Source organism: Bufo bufo, chromosome 2, assembly GCF_905171765.1.
Source record: "Bufo bufo chromosome 2, aBufBuf1.1, whole genome shotgun sequence".
In the NCBI taxonomy this organism is placed as follows: Eukaryota; Metazoa; Chordata; class Amphibia; order Anura; family Bufonidae; genus Bufo; species Bufo bufo.
The window spans coordinates 448514264-448530598 of record NC_053390.1 but is presented as its reverse complement, the minus strand read 5'-3'; the positions used below and the strand labels follow the sequence as shown (position 1 = coordinate 448530598).

At 46.3% G+C, this 16335-nt stretch overlaps 1 protein-coding gene across 1 annotated transcript in view; it reads right to left on the bottom strand.

The window, feature by feature from the left end:
• Positions 1-722: 722 nt before the first annotated feature.
• KISS1R (KISS1 receptor) overlaps positions 723-16335 on the bottom strand; it is a 546115-nt gene continuing 530502 nt past the window's right edge. Inside the window, exon 5 of the mRNA XM_040417535.1 lies at positions 723-1079. Within this exon, the coding sequence (XP_040273469.1) occupies positions 723-1079 (357 nt within the window). The remainder of the gene's footprint in view (positions 1080-16335) is intronic.

Below are 16335 nucleotides of genomic sequence, written 5' to 3'. Positions count from 1 at the left end.
CACAAGTCCGGCGAGGCACAGGTAAGCCCTTACCTGTGCCTGTGCCGCGAGCCGGTCTGAAAACAAATGCGGTCACTGGGAGCAGGCAGTTCCGAGAACAGCCCGATGAAGGCCCCCGGTGGCTGTTCTCGGAACTGCCTGCTCCCGCTGACCGCACTTGTTTTCAGACCGGCTTGCGCACAGGCACAGGTAAGGGCTTACCTGTGCCTCGCCGGACTTGTGAAAAAAGATGGCAGCCTGCATATGTTCGCGGGCGAACAATGCGAACTGGCCATCACTGCATATGAGTACAATGTCAGCTGTGGTCTTTTGATGAATAGAATAATCAAGAGATTTTCAGTGATACATTCACAGAAATGTTTGACCAGTTTGAAAAGTACTACATTTATTTCCATACAACATAATTGCACACACACATCCTGGCTTTCAGAATCCAATTTACACCACTAATCAAGTACCAGTTCCAGTAGAAAGAAGTTATGAGCCCAACTTTGTATTTTCGAGGTTTTGCTTCTCACTAAGGTTCTCAGTTAATCCAAGTAAGGACCATTTCATTATGCTACCATATAAAATCTTGCATTTCAGGGAAAGCATGTTTAGCTCAATGACAGAGTATTATCATGTCTTATCTGGTAGAGTGGTCCTCCAAGAATCTAATATGGACAATAATTTTGGTAGATACAATCCAAAAGATGCCTTTGACGTCTTCTGTGTTCAGTCCCCTAAGTACCAGAAGAGACAAAATGCATTTCAGTGTTGGCATTAGCATTAGCCACACCAGTGCTGCCCACTCGTTGCTTGAAGAGAAATGGAAAGACTTTGTTAAATGCTTTGCGGAAGTTGGCACCCATAAAAGCATAGACAATTGGATTAATAGATGAATTAGTGTAGGACATGCAGTGGGCCCATATCTTTACTTTGTATGTGTAATAGTCCCGTTTGAAGGTCGGACTAAAGGCTTGAAACAGGATGTAGAGCTGGATAGGACCCCAACAAACGGTGAAAAGCAACACAATGACGGCCACCATGCGTGAAATTTTAGTGCGCATAACCTCAGAACGCTCAGCCAGAAGCTGTATCTGGTAGAAAAATGACAATTAGAAGTGATAACACCAATATATATAATATCAATTATCTAAAATATAATCTGTGAACATTCATAGTGTTAATATGTATACAAAAAGACAACATGGAGTACTGTGTACAGTTCTGGGCTTCTGTGAACAAGGCACACATAGCAGAGGGCAAATAAAGTTATAACTGGAATGGGTGGACTACAGTACCCTGAAAGATTATTAAAATTAGGGTAATTCACTTTAGAAAAAAGATGACTGAGGGAAGATCTAATTACTATGTATAAATATATCAGGGATCAGTACAGAGATCTCTCCCATCATCTATTTATCCCAAGGACTGTGACGAGGGGACATCCTCTGTGCTTGGAGGAAACATAGAAGAAGATTCTTTACGGTAAGAGCAGTGAGACTATGGAACTCTGTGCCTGAGGAGGTGGGGAAAATTGGTTTCTACCTCAGTTTTTTTTTTTTGCCTTCCTCTGGATCAACTTGCAGGATAACAGGCTGAACTGGATGGACAGATGTCTTTTTTCAGCTTTATAAGGGCCCTTTCACACTTGCGGCAGGACGGATCCGACATGCTGTTCACCATGTCGGATCCGTCCTTCCGCTATTTCGCCATGCCGCCGGACTGCCGCTCCGTCCCCATTGACTATAATGGGGACGGGGGCGGAGCTCCGGCGCAGCATGGCGGTGCACGGCGAAAGCCGCCAGACTAAAAAGTCGGACATGCAGGACTTTTTAGTCTGGCGGCTTTCGCCGTGCTGCGCCTGAGCTCCGCCCCCGTCCCCATTATAGTCAATGGGGACGGAGGTCCGGCGGCACGGCGAAATAGCGGCAGGACGGATCCGACATGGTGAACAGCATGTCGGATCCGTCCTGCCGCAAGTGTGAAAGGGCCCTAAACTATGTTAAACTATGATACTATGTTACTATATCAGACTTTCAGATCCAATGTTTAATTCCATTCAAAATATGCACTGCTTCATTAAATGCTATGTGCACTCTAACTTGTAGTGTGTTTCTAGACTCCATTTGGATCAGCTAATCACATTATCAGTCAAAATTAGGCATCAGACACGTGAATGTCATCTGAGCCCAGTGGTGTAGCAAACTGGGGATCCTATAGGATATGAAAGGGGTCATATATGCAGTGTCCTGGAAGCCCTCTGCAAAGGGTTTATGTACTGTACTTTATGCACCGTGTATGTCCTATAGGCTGTACATGAAGTAAGAGGTTCCTAACTACTGTTTCTAGGCTAAGTTGGCTCCATATCTTCCTCTCTATTCAGTCTATTCCTACAAGTAAACAGCTTAGAGCAGTGTTAGACAGGGAGATATGTTACTCTGTGGATTATACGCAGCAAAGTGATAGCCTATGTGCCAGCCCTTTAGGGAAAAGGAGTTTACTGAATGCAGCTGGAAGCTCAGACTCCATACAAGGAGGATTGTAGAGTATTTGTCAGAGAAAGGTAACACACCTATATTCAGGCTACAGACTTCTCTGCATACTGGTGGCATTAAATAAGCTTCAGGTTCCTTATCATTTCAAAAGTACAGAAAAAGCCCTCTGTTCAAAGACTGCATTTCACTGAGGATACTAACATATAGCAGATTGAGAGACATCAATTGAACCCCTTGATCAAGTTGGGAAGATTGTGCAGGCTATAAGAGAGAGTCAGCCTTCTGTCTCCCAGAGACAGCCTTGGGAATTGCATATGAAAACTGTAAAGACTGCTGTTAATGTGTACAGTGCTTGTGAGAACCATCTATTCAATTTATTCAGTAAAGTACAGTGGACATTAAACATTGCCTCATCATAGAGACCAAACCTGTCCATGGGTTGTGTCTGGTAAATTTGCATCTACTTCAATGAAGCTGAGCTGTAATACCAGTCACAACAAATGGACAGATGTGGTGATATTTTTGGAAGAATGCAGTCATGTTTTGTCTGATTTTGAAAAACCATGTTACATTGATGGCTTTTCTTTACACTGGACATCTGTAAAATTAGCTGTCTCATCTACTGTACACACCCCATCCACCAATGATTATCACCCAGAAACAGGGTTGCCAACGGTCCAGAAATTTCTGGACAGTCTGTAAAAATAGGTGACTTTTTTCCTGTGTCTGTGATTTTTTTGAGGGTGGGGATACTTGACTATATTATTTTAATTTTACAGCTCACAGTAAATGCTGGTAATGAGTTATTATCGGTATATTGAGCTATAGACCTGTATGACTTTATCATTCTTTATGGTTTTCTGATTTGTCTGTAAAAAATGTTGGCTGTCCATGATTTCTGGATAAGTTGTCCAGAAAAAGAAAAATTCAGGTTGGCAACCCTGCGCAGGAATATAAATTTTCACTTTTTCCTGGACTACTTCCTCCTTCTAGCTGTATACAATGATACTTCAGGAAATAAAGCTGGCCTCCTCACTGGATACCAGGAAGAACTGTATTAATTACCTCTAGCTATAATTTTTTAATGTGCTATTGTTATATACCGACATATACGTTTTTTTAACAGTTCCCAACCGCCTATAGACTATAAACATCTGGCAGTCGGGACATATCTCTGCACTGCAATTTTAATACGTCACTGAAGAGATGGCAGCTGCACGTTGATTGTGCAGCTGCTGGAGCAGGGAGTCCAGTGCCAGTGACAGCAGGGCTTCCCATGGAAAAGGCAGGGACAGTTTTTCACCATCCATGCCTTCCCTATCGCTGTATACACAGTGCTCAATGAGTGCTGTGTATACAGATCAGGAAGCACAATGCCACTTCCTGGGTTTGGTTTGCACATTCATTTCTGCTAAGTATCTGTAGCGTTAAAATTCTCACTCCACCCCTTAATACCTTTAGGAATGTAGATTCCAAAATGGGCTCACCTCCTAAGGGCGTTCCATTTATTATTTCAACCCAAGTGCCTCTACGGTTGTCAATAGTGATGGACGAACATCGACCGGGACAATTTGCGAACGCACGTTCGCGATCAAATGTTTGCAAACCGCGCGTTCGCGGTGGGCCCAATTCATTTTAATGGCAGGCTAACCTGAAGAACTTTCAGGTCATATTTGCAGCCAGCAAACACTTACTAGAAGTACACAAATAGTCCCACAACATGGACAATGATATATCAGAGGGGGCTCATTGGCAAACATTTCCACAAAAAATATGTAATCAGGGGCCATTTTTATGCGTCTTAAAGGGAAACTCTCAAAAATGTGCCGTGCTGGAGCCTAGAAAAATGTTATTTTCTATCGGTTTGATGTATACAAATGTGCAGCACTCCACATTTTTGTATCCATAAAAAAAATGCATACGTTAACGTACATTTTTTTCTACCATGGAACTGTATGGTGAACGGACGCCACTGTACGGCATCAGTCTGAGGCATCTGTTAACGCATAAATTTTTTGTATGCATTAAATGGATGGCAAAAATAGGATGTGAACCCAGCCCTAATGTCAGAATAAGCACCAGTACACAGCGGAGCAGCGTGGTGGAGAGGGGAGAACGCCATGTACTGACAGAGCGCTACCTGGTCCTGGTGGTCAGGGATGAGTACTGTGTTTCCCAAGGATCCTATTCTACTGGGAAATACAGGGCACAGTATAATACACTAGAATCTATATAATATCAAAATATTAGCCCTACCCCTGAATAATAATACAATTAGGTGGTCATTTATTTTATAGAAATACGTCTATGTTAGGCGTATTGCTGACACAGATTGTGGCGCAAAGGTCCTTAGCACCGCAATCTGCATATTTTTCCCGCTTATGCCAGGTCTAAAAAAGGATGGCGTGGGCAGGGAAAGGGATACAGTTATGGCCACCAGTTATTGGATACCACCGCCATACATTGACCGGATAACACCGCCATACCATGACCAGATAAAAGGGTATAAGAGGCACAGTACAGGGAATGACTAGGGGCACTGCACAGGGTGTGGTAAGAGGGTGTGGTATAAGGGGGCACAGTACAGGGTGAGGGGCACAGAACGGGTTGGGGGGCACAGTCACATGATCCTGTGACATTAGAAGGTCCTTATGGTGAATGCGGTTCATACATCACCATAATAAGAGGCAGAGGAGTGAGACAAGGGTGTGATTATGTGGCTAGAGATAAAAAATATGTAACTGTCGGCCAGTACAGGCCCCAAAAATTAGGCAATTAGTATTCACCTCACAGCAAAAAACTTTGGATTCTGCGACTGGAGGTACATTAGGCTGTCACAGGATAAAAATTTAACTGTCGGCCAGTACAGGCCCCAAAAATTAGGCAATAGGCATTCACCTGACAGCAAAGAACCTTGGATTCTGTAGCTGGAGGTACATTAGGCAGTCACAGGATAAAAATGTAACTGTCGGCCAGTACAGGGCCCCAAAAATTAGGCAATAGGCTTTCACCTGACAGCAAAGAACTTTGGATTCTGTGGCTGGAGGTACATTAGGCGGTCACAGGATAAATATGTAAATGTCGGCCAGTACAGGCCCCAAAAATTAGTCAATAGGCATTCACCTGACAGCAAAGAAATTTGGATTCTGTGACTGGAGGTACATTAGGCGGTCACAGGATAAATATGTAAATGTCGGCCAGTACAGGCCCCAAAAATTAGTCAATAGGCATTCACCTGACAGCAAAGAAATTTGGATTCTGTGACTGGAGGTACATTAGGCGGTCACAGGATAAATATGTAACTGTCGGCCAGTACAGGCCCCAAAAATTAGGCATTCACCTGACATAAAAGGCCTTTTATGCCGCTGTATATACATAAGGCAAAGACCATTCTTTGTTCTGGGTGGTAGCGGATATGTGTGGGCTGGCATGAGGAATTTCAATTACACGTGGTAATCACAGGTGTTTAATTCCTCCGAGATCCATGTGTCATGCCCTGCTCAGGTTATGTGCGGAGGTCTGCCAGGTTAGCAGCACGTGTGTAGTTTTTTGTTTTGGGTTTGGAGCTGAGCTGTATCCGCCTTCCTTCAGGTGCACTGGGTGGGGTCGTATGGGTGAGTTTAAATTATGCCCCTTCCCAGTGTCCTGTGCGGGTTATAGCTTCTATCTTGCTCTGAGGAAAGGTGGATTTGCCGTTTCTGCTCAGCTACAAGATAAGTTGGTTTTGTTTTCCTTTTTGTGTTCTGTCTAGGCTGTTAGAGAGGCACCTGCCTCCTCCAGGACCTGAGGAAGCAGGCTGCCTCTTTCCCCCTTTCCACCATCTCAGGGACTTTAGGGAATATTCATCCTTAGGCACGGGAGCACGTTCATTCCAACCTTTAGGGTCTGAACGTGGGCACAGAAGTCCAGGGAGAGCTGGTAGGGAATTGTCAAGAGGTGACCTTTATCCCCAGCTTCTGGCCTAGACGCTTGTTTTGAGGATTTCTGTGTGTTTATTGTATCTTGTATCCTACCCCTTTGTGACATTATAACCCGCCAATACCTAGACTGCCATTTCTCAGCTGCTTTGAGATGGAGTCAATTGATGCGTTATTGATCGCATGCAGGGATTATCCCTAGAGGTTGCTGATCTGTGTAATTCTGTCGCACGGTGTCAGAATGCTCTGACATCAGGTGCTATAGGAGGAAGTCAAATTTATGGGGAGCCTAGAGTCGCTCTCCCTGATAGATTTTCAGGGGGTGTGGATGACTTTATCCGCTTTAGAGAGTCATGCAAGCTGTATTTTCGGCTGCGGTCGTCTTCATTTGGTGATGAGAGTCAGAGAGTAGGGACAATCATATCCCTGCTTAAAGGGGACGCGCAGTCCTGGGCCTTTTCTTTGCCGACCGGTTCTCTGGCCCTCCGGTCAGTGGATACATTTTTTAAAGCCTTGGGATTAATTTATGATGACCTAGATTGGGTCTCGATGGCGGAATCTAAGTTGTGTAATTTATTACAAGGAGAACATACTGCAGAGGCGTACTGCGTTGAGTTTAGGAGATGGGCCACGGAGTCTGAGTGGAATGACCCCGCACTACGTAGTCAGTTTTGTCAGGGGTTGTCTGAGAGATTGAAAGATGCCCTCGCTTTTCATGAGTATCCGGATACGTTGGAGAATGCTGTGTCTTTAGCAGTACGGTTAGATAGATGCATTAGAGAGAGGTGTAAGGTTCCTTCCGTGCAAGGGATCCCTTCTGGGAGTGGTTTCGTCTCACCGGTTCCCCAGGGTAATATGACATGTAATTCTGGGGTAGGGGAGGAACCCATGCAGCTGGGTCAGGTGTCTTTCCGTTCTGGTAATAGGAACTTTAGGAGGTTGCATAAGCTATGTTATTACTGTGGAGAAAGTGGTCATTTTGTTTATGCTTGTCCTTTGGTTAAACCGCAAGTTGATGATAAAGAACCACAAAGAGGTTTACATAAAGGGGAAAAAAAAAAACATCCCTGACTCTTGGTAGTGTCAATGGGGTGTCGGAGCAAGCAGGTATGCAATCTCCCTGCAATACTAATTTTCTCCTTCCAGCTACGGTGGCGCTAGACTCAGGAAAATTCTATTTTGAAGTATTCATTGACTGTGGTGCTGGGGTAAACCTTATTGATTTTCTTTTTCTTCAAAATCTGGGTTTAAGTACTTGCACTTTAGAAAGAGAGATTCCGGTGTTCGCAATTGATTCTTCCCCTCTTTCTCAAAGGAGTCTCACTCATATTGCTCATGGTATTTAGTTATGGGTGGGTGATTTCACATGTTGAGATAATTTCTTGTTTTGTCATGAAGGACTTGCCCACTCCTATGGTCTTAGGTTTACAGTGGTTGATAAAACATAACTCTACTATAGATTGGCAGGCAAGGCAGATCATTGTTTGGAGTGAATTTTGTTCGGACAATTGTCTTAGCGCATCTATCTCAGGGGTGTCTACTACAGTTCTACCTCAGTATCTCTCAGATTTTGCGGATATCTTTTCGGAGGGTGTGACTCAGGAGTTGCCTCCTCATCGTGAATATGATTGTCCGGTTAATCTCATCCCAGGGGCTAAGTTGCCAAAGTCTCGGCTATACAATCTTTCTCAACCCGAAAGAGAGGTCATGCGAAAGTATATTGCCGAGAGTTTGGCAAAGGGTCATATTAGGCCATCTAAGTCTCCGGTTGCAGTTGGTTTATTCTTTGTAAAGAAAAAGGATGGATCGCTTAGACCTTGTTTGGATTTCCGGAAATTGAACCACATTACGGTCCGTGATCCGTATCCCCTTCCTTTGATTTCTGACCTTTTTGATCAAATTGTTGGAGCCAAGGTATTCTCAAAGTTAGATTTAAGAGGGGCCTACAATATGATCAGAATCAAGGAGGGGATGAGTGGAAAATGGCCTTCAACATGCACAAGGGTCATTTCGAGAATTTGGTTATGCCTTTTGGGTTAACTAACGCGCCAGCGGTGTTTCAGCGATTTGTCAATGACATTTTTCATCATTTTGTGGGAAGGTTCATTGTAATTTACTTGGATGACATACTAATTTACTCTCCTGATCTGAAGACCCATCAGGATCACGTGAGACAGGTTTTTTCGATCCTTTGGGAGAATAAATTATATGCTAAATTGGAGAAATGTGTGTTTTCTGTTCAGGAGCTTCCATTTCTGGGATATCTGCTTTCTGACTCTGGTTTTCGTATGGACCCCGAAAAGGTCCGGGCGGTTCTGGAATGGGACCGACCGGAGAATCAGAAAGCTTTGATGCGGTTTTTGGGGTTTACCAATTATTATAGAAAATGTATCTTGAACTACTCTACTATTGTAAAATCTGTGACCAATATGACTAGGAAAGGCGTCGACTTCTCTGTCTGGTCGGATGAGGCATTGCAGGCCTTTTCGGCTATTAAGGAATGTTTTGCATTTGCTCCCATTCTGATGCAGCCCGATGTGTCTCAGCCATTCGTGGTGGAGGTGGATGCATCAGAGGTGGGGAGCAGTGTTGTCGCAGGGTTCATCTCCTGGCAAATGGCGTCCGTGTGCTTTTTTTTCCAAGAAGCTCTCGGTCGCCAAGAGGAGTTATGATGTAGGAGATAGGGAATTGCTGGCCATCAAATTGGCCTTTGAGGAATGGCGTCACTGGTTGGAGGTGGCGTCTCATCCTGTTACGGTATATACTGATCATAAGAATTTGGCTTACCTGCAATCTGCCAAGCGTCTGAATCCTAGAGAGGCTAGATGGTCACTGTTCTTTACTAGGTTCAATTTTGTGTTTACTTTTCGCCCGGGGGTTAAAAACATCAAGGCAGATGCATTGTCTCGTAGTTTTCCTGGGGGAAGTGATTCAGAGGATCCTGCTCCGATTTTGGCTGATGGGGTGGTGGTCTCCGCTCTGTACCCCGAGTTGGAGATGGAGGTGTTGGGAGCCCAGGAGGGGGCTCCTGATTCTTGTCCCCCAGGGAGGTTGTTTGTTCCTGCTGGACTGCGATACAAGGTATTCAAGGAACATCATGATACTGTCCTTGCTGGACATCCTGGTGGCAAGTCCACCTTTGATCTTATTTCCCGGAGGTTCTGGTGGCCTGGGTTACTTAAGAGTGTTGAGGATTATGTAGCAGCTTGTGAGACCTGTGCACGGTCAAAGGTTGCTCACACTCGACCTTCTGGTTCACTTCTTCCTTTGTCTATTCCATCTCGTCCTTGGACGCACTTGTCTATGGACTTTATTACTGATCTGCAGAGTTCATCCGGGAAAACTGTGATTTTGGTGGTTGTGGACCGTTTTAGTAAAATGGCTCACTTTGTATCGTTAGCCAGTCTGCCGAATGCTAAGACTCTTGCTCAGGTTTTTGTTGATAACATCGTGAAATTATATGGCATTCCCTCGGATGTGGTTTCTGATAGGGGCACGCAGTTTGCTTCCAGGTTTTGGAGGGCGTTCTGCTCTCGTCTTGGTGTTCAACTTTCGTTCTCTTCGGCTTTTTATCCGCAGTCGAATGGGCAGACAGAGCGTACTAACCAAAACCTGGAGACCTACTTGAGGTGTTTTGTGGCTAAGAACCAGGAGTACTGGTCCTCATTCTTATCTCTAGCAGAGTTTGCTTTAGATAACCGTAGGCAGGAGTCCACAGGTAAGTCGCCATTTTTTGGTCGCATACGGTTTTCATCCTCAGTTTGGTACCTTTTCTGGGACTGGTTCCTCTGGGATGCCAGAGGAGGAGAGATTTTCTTCTGCCTTGACTTCTATCTGGCAGAGGATCCAAGTTAATTTGGAGAAGATGGGTGAGAGATATAAGCGAATGGCTGACAGGAGATGTATGACTGGTCCGGACCTGTTTGTGTGTGATCTGGTGTGGTTATCTACTAAAAATATTAAACTGAGAGTACCATCTTGGAAACTGGGTCCAAGATTTATTGGACCTTACAAAATATCTGCGGTTGTCAATCCAGTGGCTTTTTGTCTGGATCTTCCACAGATCTGGAGGATCCATGATGTGTTCCACAGGTCTTTACTGAAGAAATATGTGAAACCGGTGGAACCATCGCCATTGCCTCCTCCCCCTGTTCTGGTTGATGGCAAATTAAAGTTCAAGATCTCTAGGATTCTCGACTCACGTGTTCTTCTGGGTTCCCTTCAGTACCTGGTACATTGGAGGGGATACGGCCCCAGGGAGAGGATGTGGGTTCCGGCTGTGGATGTTAGTGCCAGCCGACTGGTGAGGGCCTTTCACAGGGCCCACCCAGATAAAGTTGGGCCGGGGTGTCCGGAGGTCACCCGTAGAAAGGGGCGGGGTTACTGTCATGCCCTGCTCAGGTTATGTGCGGAGGTCTGCCAGGTTAGCAGCACATGTGTAGTTTTTTGTTTGTTTTGGGTTTGGAGCTGAGCTGTATCCGCCTTCCTTCAGGTGCACTAGGTGGGGTCATTTGTGTGAGTTTAAATTACGCCCCTTCCCAGTGTCCTGTGCGGGTTATAGCTTCTATCTTGCTTTGAGGAAAGGTGGATTTGCTGTTTCTGCTCTGCTACAACATAAGTTGGTTTTGTTTTCCTTTTTGTGTTTTGTCTAGGCTGTTAGAGAGGCACCTGCCTCCTCCAGGACCTGAGGAAGCAGGCTGCCTCTTTCCCCCTTTCCACCATCTCAGGGACTTTAGGGAATCTTTAGCCTTAGGCACGGGGGCACGTTCATTCCTACCTTTAGGGTCTGAACGTGGGCACAGAAGTCCAGGAAGAGCTGGTAGGGAATTGTCAGGAGGTGACCTTTATCCCCAGCTTCTGGCCTAGACGCTTGTTTTGAGGTTTTCTGTGTGTTTATTGTATCTTGCATCCTACCCCTTCGTGACACCATGCCTCATTAAGTTTTAAAAATGTGAGGTAGTCCACACTGTCATGAGCTAGGCGAGTGAGCTTATCTGTCACGATCCCCCCTGCTGCGCTGAACGTCATTTTGGACAGGACACTTGATGAGGGGCAAGCCAAGAGTTGCATGGCAAATTGTGCTAGCTCTGGCCACAGGTCAAGCCTGCACACCCAGTAGTCAAGGGGTTCCTCGCTTCTTAGGGCAACTACATCGGCCGTTAACCCGATGTAGTCAGACACCTGTCGGTCTAGGCGTTCCCTGAGGCTGTATCAGGAAGGCAGCTGTCGATTGGTTGGCTGCAAGAATGATCTCATATCCGAAGTGACCAACACATCTTTAAACCGCCCTCTTTTTGCAGGCGCGTTAGGATTGGTACCCACACCTGTTTCGCTGTTGGTGGAAATTACTCTGCCAGTGCCTGCAACAGCAGAATGCAGCATCTCTCACAGCAAGGCCTGGAAATGCTGCATTCTGACAGCCCTCTGTGATGCTGGTAACATATCCGCTATTTAGTGTTTGTACCGGGGGACTAAGTACGTTGCCACCCAGTACAGGTCCTTGACCTTTATGCTTTTTATACGGGGATCCCTCTTCAAACACTGGAGCATGAAGGCCCCCATTTGCACTAAATTGGAAGTGGTGGAGTGCCCTGGCTCCTGCTCATCGCCCAGGAGAATGTCGTCCTCGGTTTCCTCCCCCATCCTGGGAACATCAGGGATCCGCGAAAAGTTTAAAGCCTGCTCTTCTTGCTCCTCCTCCTCCCCCCAGCCACCATCCTCCTCTGACTCCTCTTCAGACTCCTGCTGACTTGTCTCCGATGGAGTAGCCCCCCTTGGGAATTCATTCAGCATTGCGACTTCCTCATCTTCCAGCTCCTGCTCCTCGACGGCTTGATCAATGACACGACGCAATGCATGCTTCAGAAAGGTGTAAGGTACAATGTCACTGATGGCGCCCTGGCTGCGACTGACCGGTTTCATGATCTCATCAAATGGCTGCATAAGTCTGCATGCGTCATGCATGAGCAGCCACTGGCATGGTGAAAAGAAACCAAGCTCCCCAGAACCTGTCCTGCTGCAGAGATTGTACAGGTAGTCGTTAATGGCATGTTTCTGCAGGAGCAGGCTATCAAGCATATACAAGGTGGAGTTCCAGTGCATCGGGCAGTCACAAATCAGACGTCTGACGAGCAAGTGGTGTCGCCGATGAACGTCAGCAAGGCGAGCCATGGCCGTGTAAGATCTACTAAAATGGCCAGAGATTTTCCTGGGCTGCCGCAAGACATCCTAAACCCCGGGGTATTTGGCAACGAATCACTGCACGATTAAGTTCAGGACGTGTGTCATTTTGCCCTGTTTCAGCACACTCATCAGATTTGCACCATTGTCGTACACCACTTTACCAACTGTCAAATTGAGCGGGGTTAGCCACTGATCGGCCTGTGACCACACAGCTGAAAGCGGTGCAAGACCAGTGTGGCTCTTGGCTTCCAGGCACAACAGCCGCAGCACAGCATGGCAACGTCTCACCTGGCATGTCAAATAGGTTCTGGGGAGCTTGGGAGGTGAAGCGGAAGAGGCGGTAGCAGTGGAAAAGGAGGAGTCAGCCGAGGAGGAGACGGAGGATGGAGTAGGAGGAGGAGAAAAAGAGGCCGGCCTGCATGCCATCCGTGGCGGTAACACAAAATCCACACAGGTGCCACGGGTTACATGCTTGATAGCCGTCAGATGGTTCACCCAGTGGGCAGTAAGTTATGTACCTTTTCTGCCTGTGTTTGCTAGACCACGTGTCTGTGGTCAGATGTATCTTGGCACCGACACTGTGTGCCAGAGATATATTAACTTGCCACTGAACGTGGCCATATAGTTCAGGGATGCCCTTCTGGGAGAAATATTTCCTTCCGGGGACCTTCCATTGCGGTGTGCCAATGGCCACAAATTTTCTAAAGGCCTCCGAGTCCACCAATTTATATGGCAGTAGTTGGTGGGCTAGCAGTTCCGACAAGCCGTCAGCCGTTGGGAAAGAGGATAATCCAGCATCATAATTCTTTTTATGCTCGAACATTTGGGACACGGAAGCCTGCCTTGTGCCAGATGAACGCGACGACAGCACGGTGGAAGGTGGAGTAGAGGACAAATTGGAGGAAAGATGAGAAGGAGAAGAGGCAGGACGTGGAGCGCTGGGTGTGTGGCTTTGTGGGTTCTTACAATGTTGCTCCCGCTGGGCTCGGTGATGGGAGGCCAGGTGCCTTCTTAAGGCGGTCGTCCCTAGGTGAGTGTTGGGCTTATCGCGACTTGTGCGTGGACAGCACAGGCTGCAGATGGCAACACTAGTGTCAGCAGCTGACACGTTTAAAAAAAGCCCACACTGCAGAGCCATGTGCTGGCATCCTGGGAGCGACAGATGTGACCGTGCATGGTGGATGGCTCGCTCCAGATACATTTGCAGTCTGCTTTTTGCCTCCTGTGCACTGCGAGTTCTGCCTGCTTCTCCTCCCTATCTGCTGCTCAGTCTCTCTCTCTGAACTCCCCTCCACTTCCTCTCTTGTGGGCACCCACATGACGTCCATCGACATGTCATCATTGTCACCTTTACCACCACTGACATTAGAAATCTCGCAGTAGGCAGCAACAGCAGGGATCACCCTCCTTGGGCTGATCTGGGTACTGTCGTCAGACCCCTGGGTGGCGGCCGTTGCTACCTCCTCTTCCTCATCCGATGCCAAGAATGGCTGCGCATCGGTAAGGTGTGGGAATGGATGGGAAAATAATTCCTCTAACTCGAGTGGAGGAGCTATGGTGGTGGTAGTGGTGTCTTTGGGGGTGCACACAGCATATAGTGAGGAGGGTGCAGAAGCGAAAGGCTGAGTGAGCCACTCAACCAACTCTGGTGCGTCCTTTGACATAATCGCATGCACCTTCTCCAATTTCCTTCTTGGGCTCCAGCCTGGTGCACCTGCCTGACCCCTACCATCCCTGCGGAAAGGCCTGCCTCTTCCTCTGCCTGTCATTTTCAAAATGACGCTGTGCCAAAGTCCCTAGAGAAGAGCAGTATTTGTGTAAGCTGATATATGGTAGGCCTCAATCAGTTGTTATATCACCGTCAAGCAGTAATTTTGTGGACGCAGGTATCTGGAAAACCTCTATCACGATTTTGTGGAAGCTGATATATGGCAGGCCTTAATCAGTTGTTAGTTGAAGCAGGTATTTCAAAACCCGCAATCTGTATTCTGTGGACGCAGGTATATGGAAAACCTCTATCACTATTTTGTGGAAGCTGATAGATCGCGTCCCTCAATCAGTATTTTCTGTAAGCATGCAAATGTGTAGTGTCCCACTTGGTAAAGTGGGCGCTACACAAGGGTTAACATGTCTTTTGCATTACTGTGATGTTTAATTATGCATTTCCCTGTGTTATCTGGGTGTCAGGCCTGTTAGGGTGTAGTTTAGCCTCCTAGACATTAGAGGGAGCTAGAGAGCCCTAAGTACAGGGTGGGCCATTTATATGGATACACCTTAATAAAATGGGAATGGTCTAATAGGAAGAGGGTCATTTGACACATCAAACTTATTGGGAATTTCACAAGAAAAACAACGGTGTGCTTGGTTTTAACGTAACTTTATTCTTCCATGAGTTATTTACAAGTTTCTGACCACTTACAAAATGTGTTCAATGTGCTGCCCATTGTGTTGGATTGTCAATGCAACCCTTTTCTCCCACTCTTCACAGACTGATAGCAACACCGCAGGAGACATGCTAGCACAGGCTTCCAGTATCCGTAGTTTCAGGTGCTGCACATCTCATATCATCTGAAGGCAATCGTCTATGCTGTGAAGATACGAGATGTGCAGCACCTGCAACTACGGATACTGGAAGCCTGTGCTAGCATTTCTCCTGCGGTGTTGCTATCAGTGTGTGAAGAGTGGGAGAAGAGGGTTGCATTGACAATCCAACACAATGGGCAGCACATTGAACACATTTTATAAGTGGTCAGAAACTTGTAAATAACTCATGAAAGAATAAAGTTACGTTAAAACCAATCACACCATTGTTTTTCTTGTGAAATTCCCAATACGTTTGATGTGTCACATGACCCTCTTCCTATTGAAAAAACAAAAGTTGGATTCAAAATGGCCAACTTCAAAATGGCCGCCATGGTCACCACCCATCTTGAAAAGTTTCCCCCCTCACATATACTAATGTGCCACAAACAGGAAGTTAATATCACCAACCATTCCCATTTTATTAAGGTGTATCCATATAAATGGCCCACCCTGTATATATAGGTAGGCCCAGACAGGGGAGAGTTAGTTCATTTATAGGTGGCTAGAAGTGTAACCTAGTCAGCCTGAAGCTCCTGAGGATAAACTTAGCCCAGTAGAGTCACCCCAGAAGAAGAATCTACCTCCTGGGAGAAACCTGCAGCTTCCCTCACAACAGGAACAACACAACCAGCTCAGATAAGTAAGCTGAGAGGCAGAGGTACTATAAGATAAAAGCAAGGGTCAATACGGGAGGAAGAATTATTACCAAGGATTAAAGCCAGCATTTAGGCATCCGGGCCTTGGGATACAGCCAGCCAGAATAGCTGTGGAGATAGTGCAGCCAGGGCTGTGAAGCATTAATTGTATACCCTCCAAGTATCTTGCAAGATTATTACCTGCCATATTGAAAGTAAACCTGCTTGTGGAATATTGTTATAAGGGACTGCATCATCATTATCAACTGTCTGTATAAAGTTGGGACTGTTTTCCAAGTAAAGCAACGTTTGGTTTACCATACCAGCTGTGTACCTCCATTACTACTCCTACAAATCGGTGTGCCACCGTTACAGGCACTGGCATCACGATCCTTAAAGGGACCTTGCCTCAGGCACTCAAAATACCTGCAACATCCAGGGCACCCCATCCACCATCAGGTCTGGTCCCTACATCCAGAGTGTGCCCCAGAGGAACTTGTGTCTACCTCTCCTTCACTGCCGCATGCCTGCCCAGGG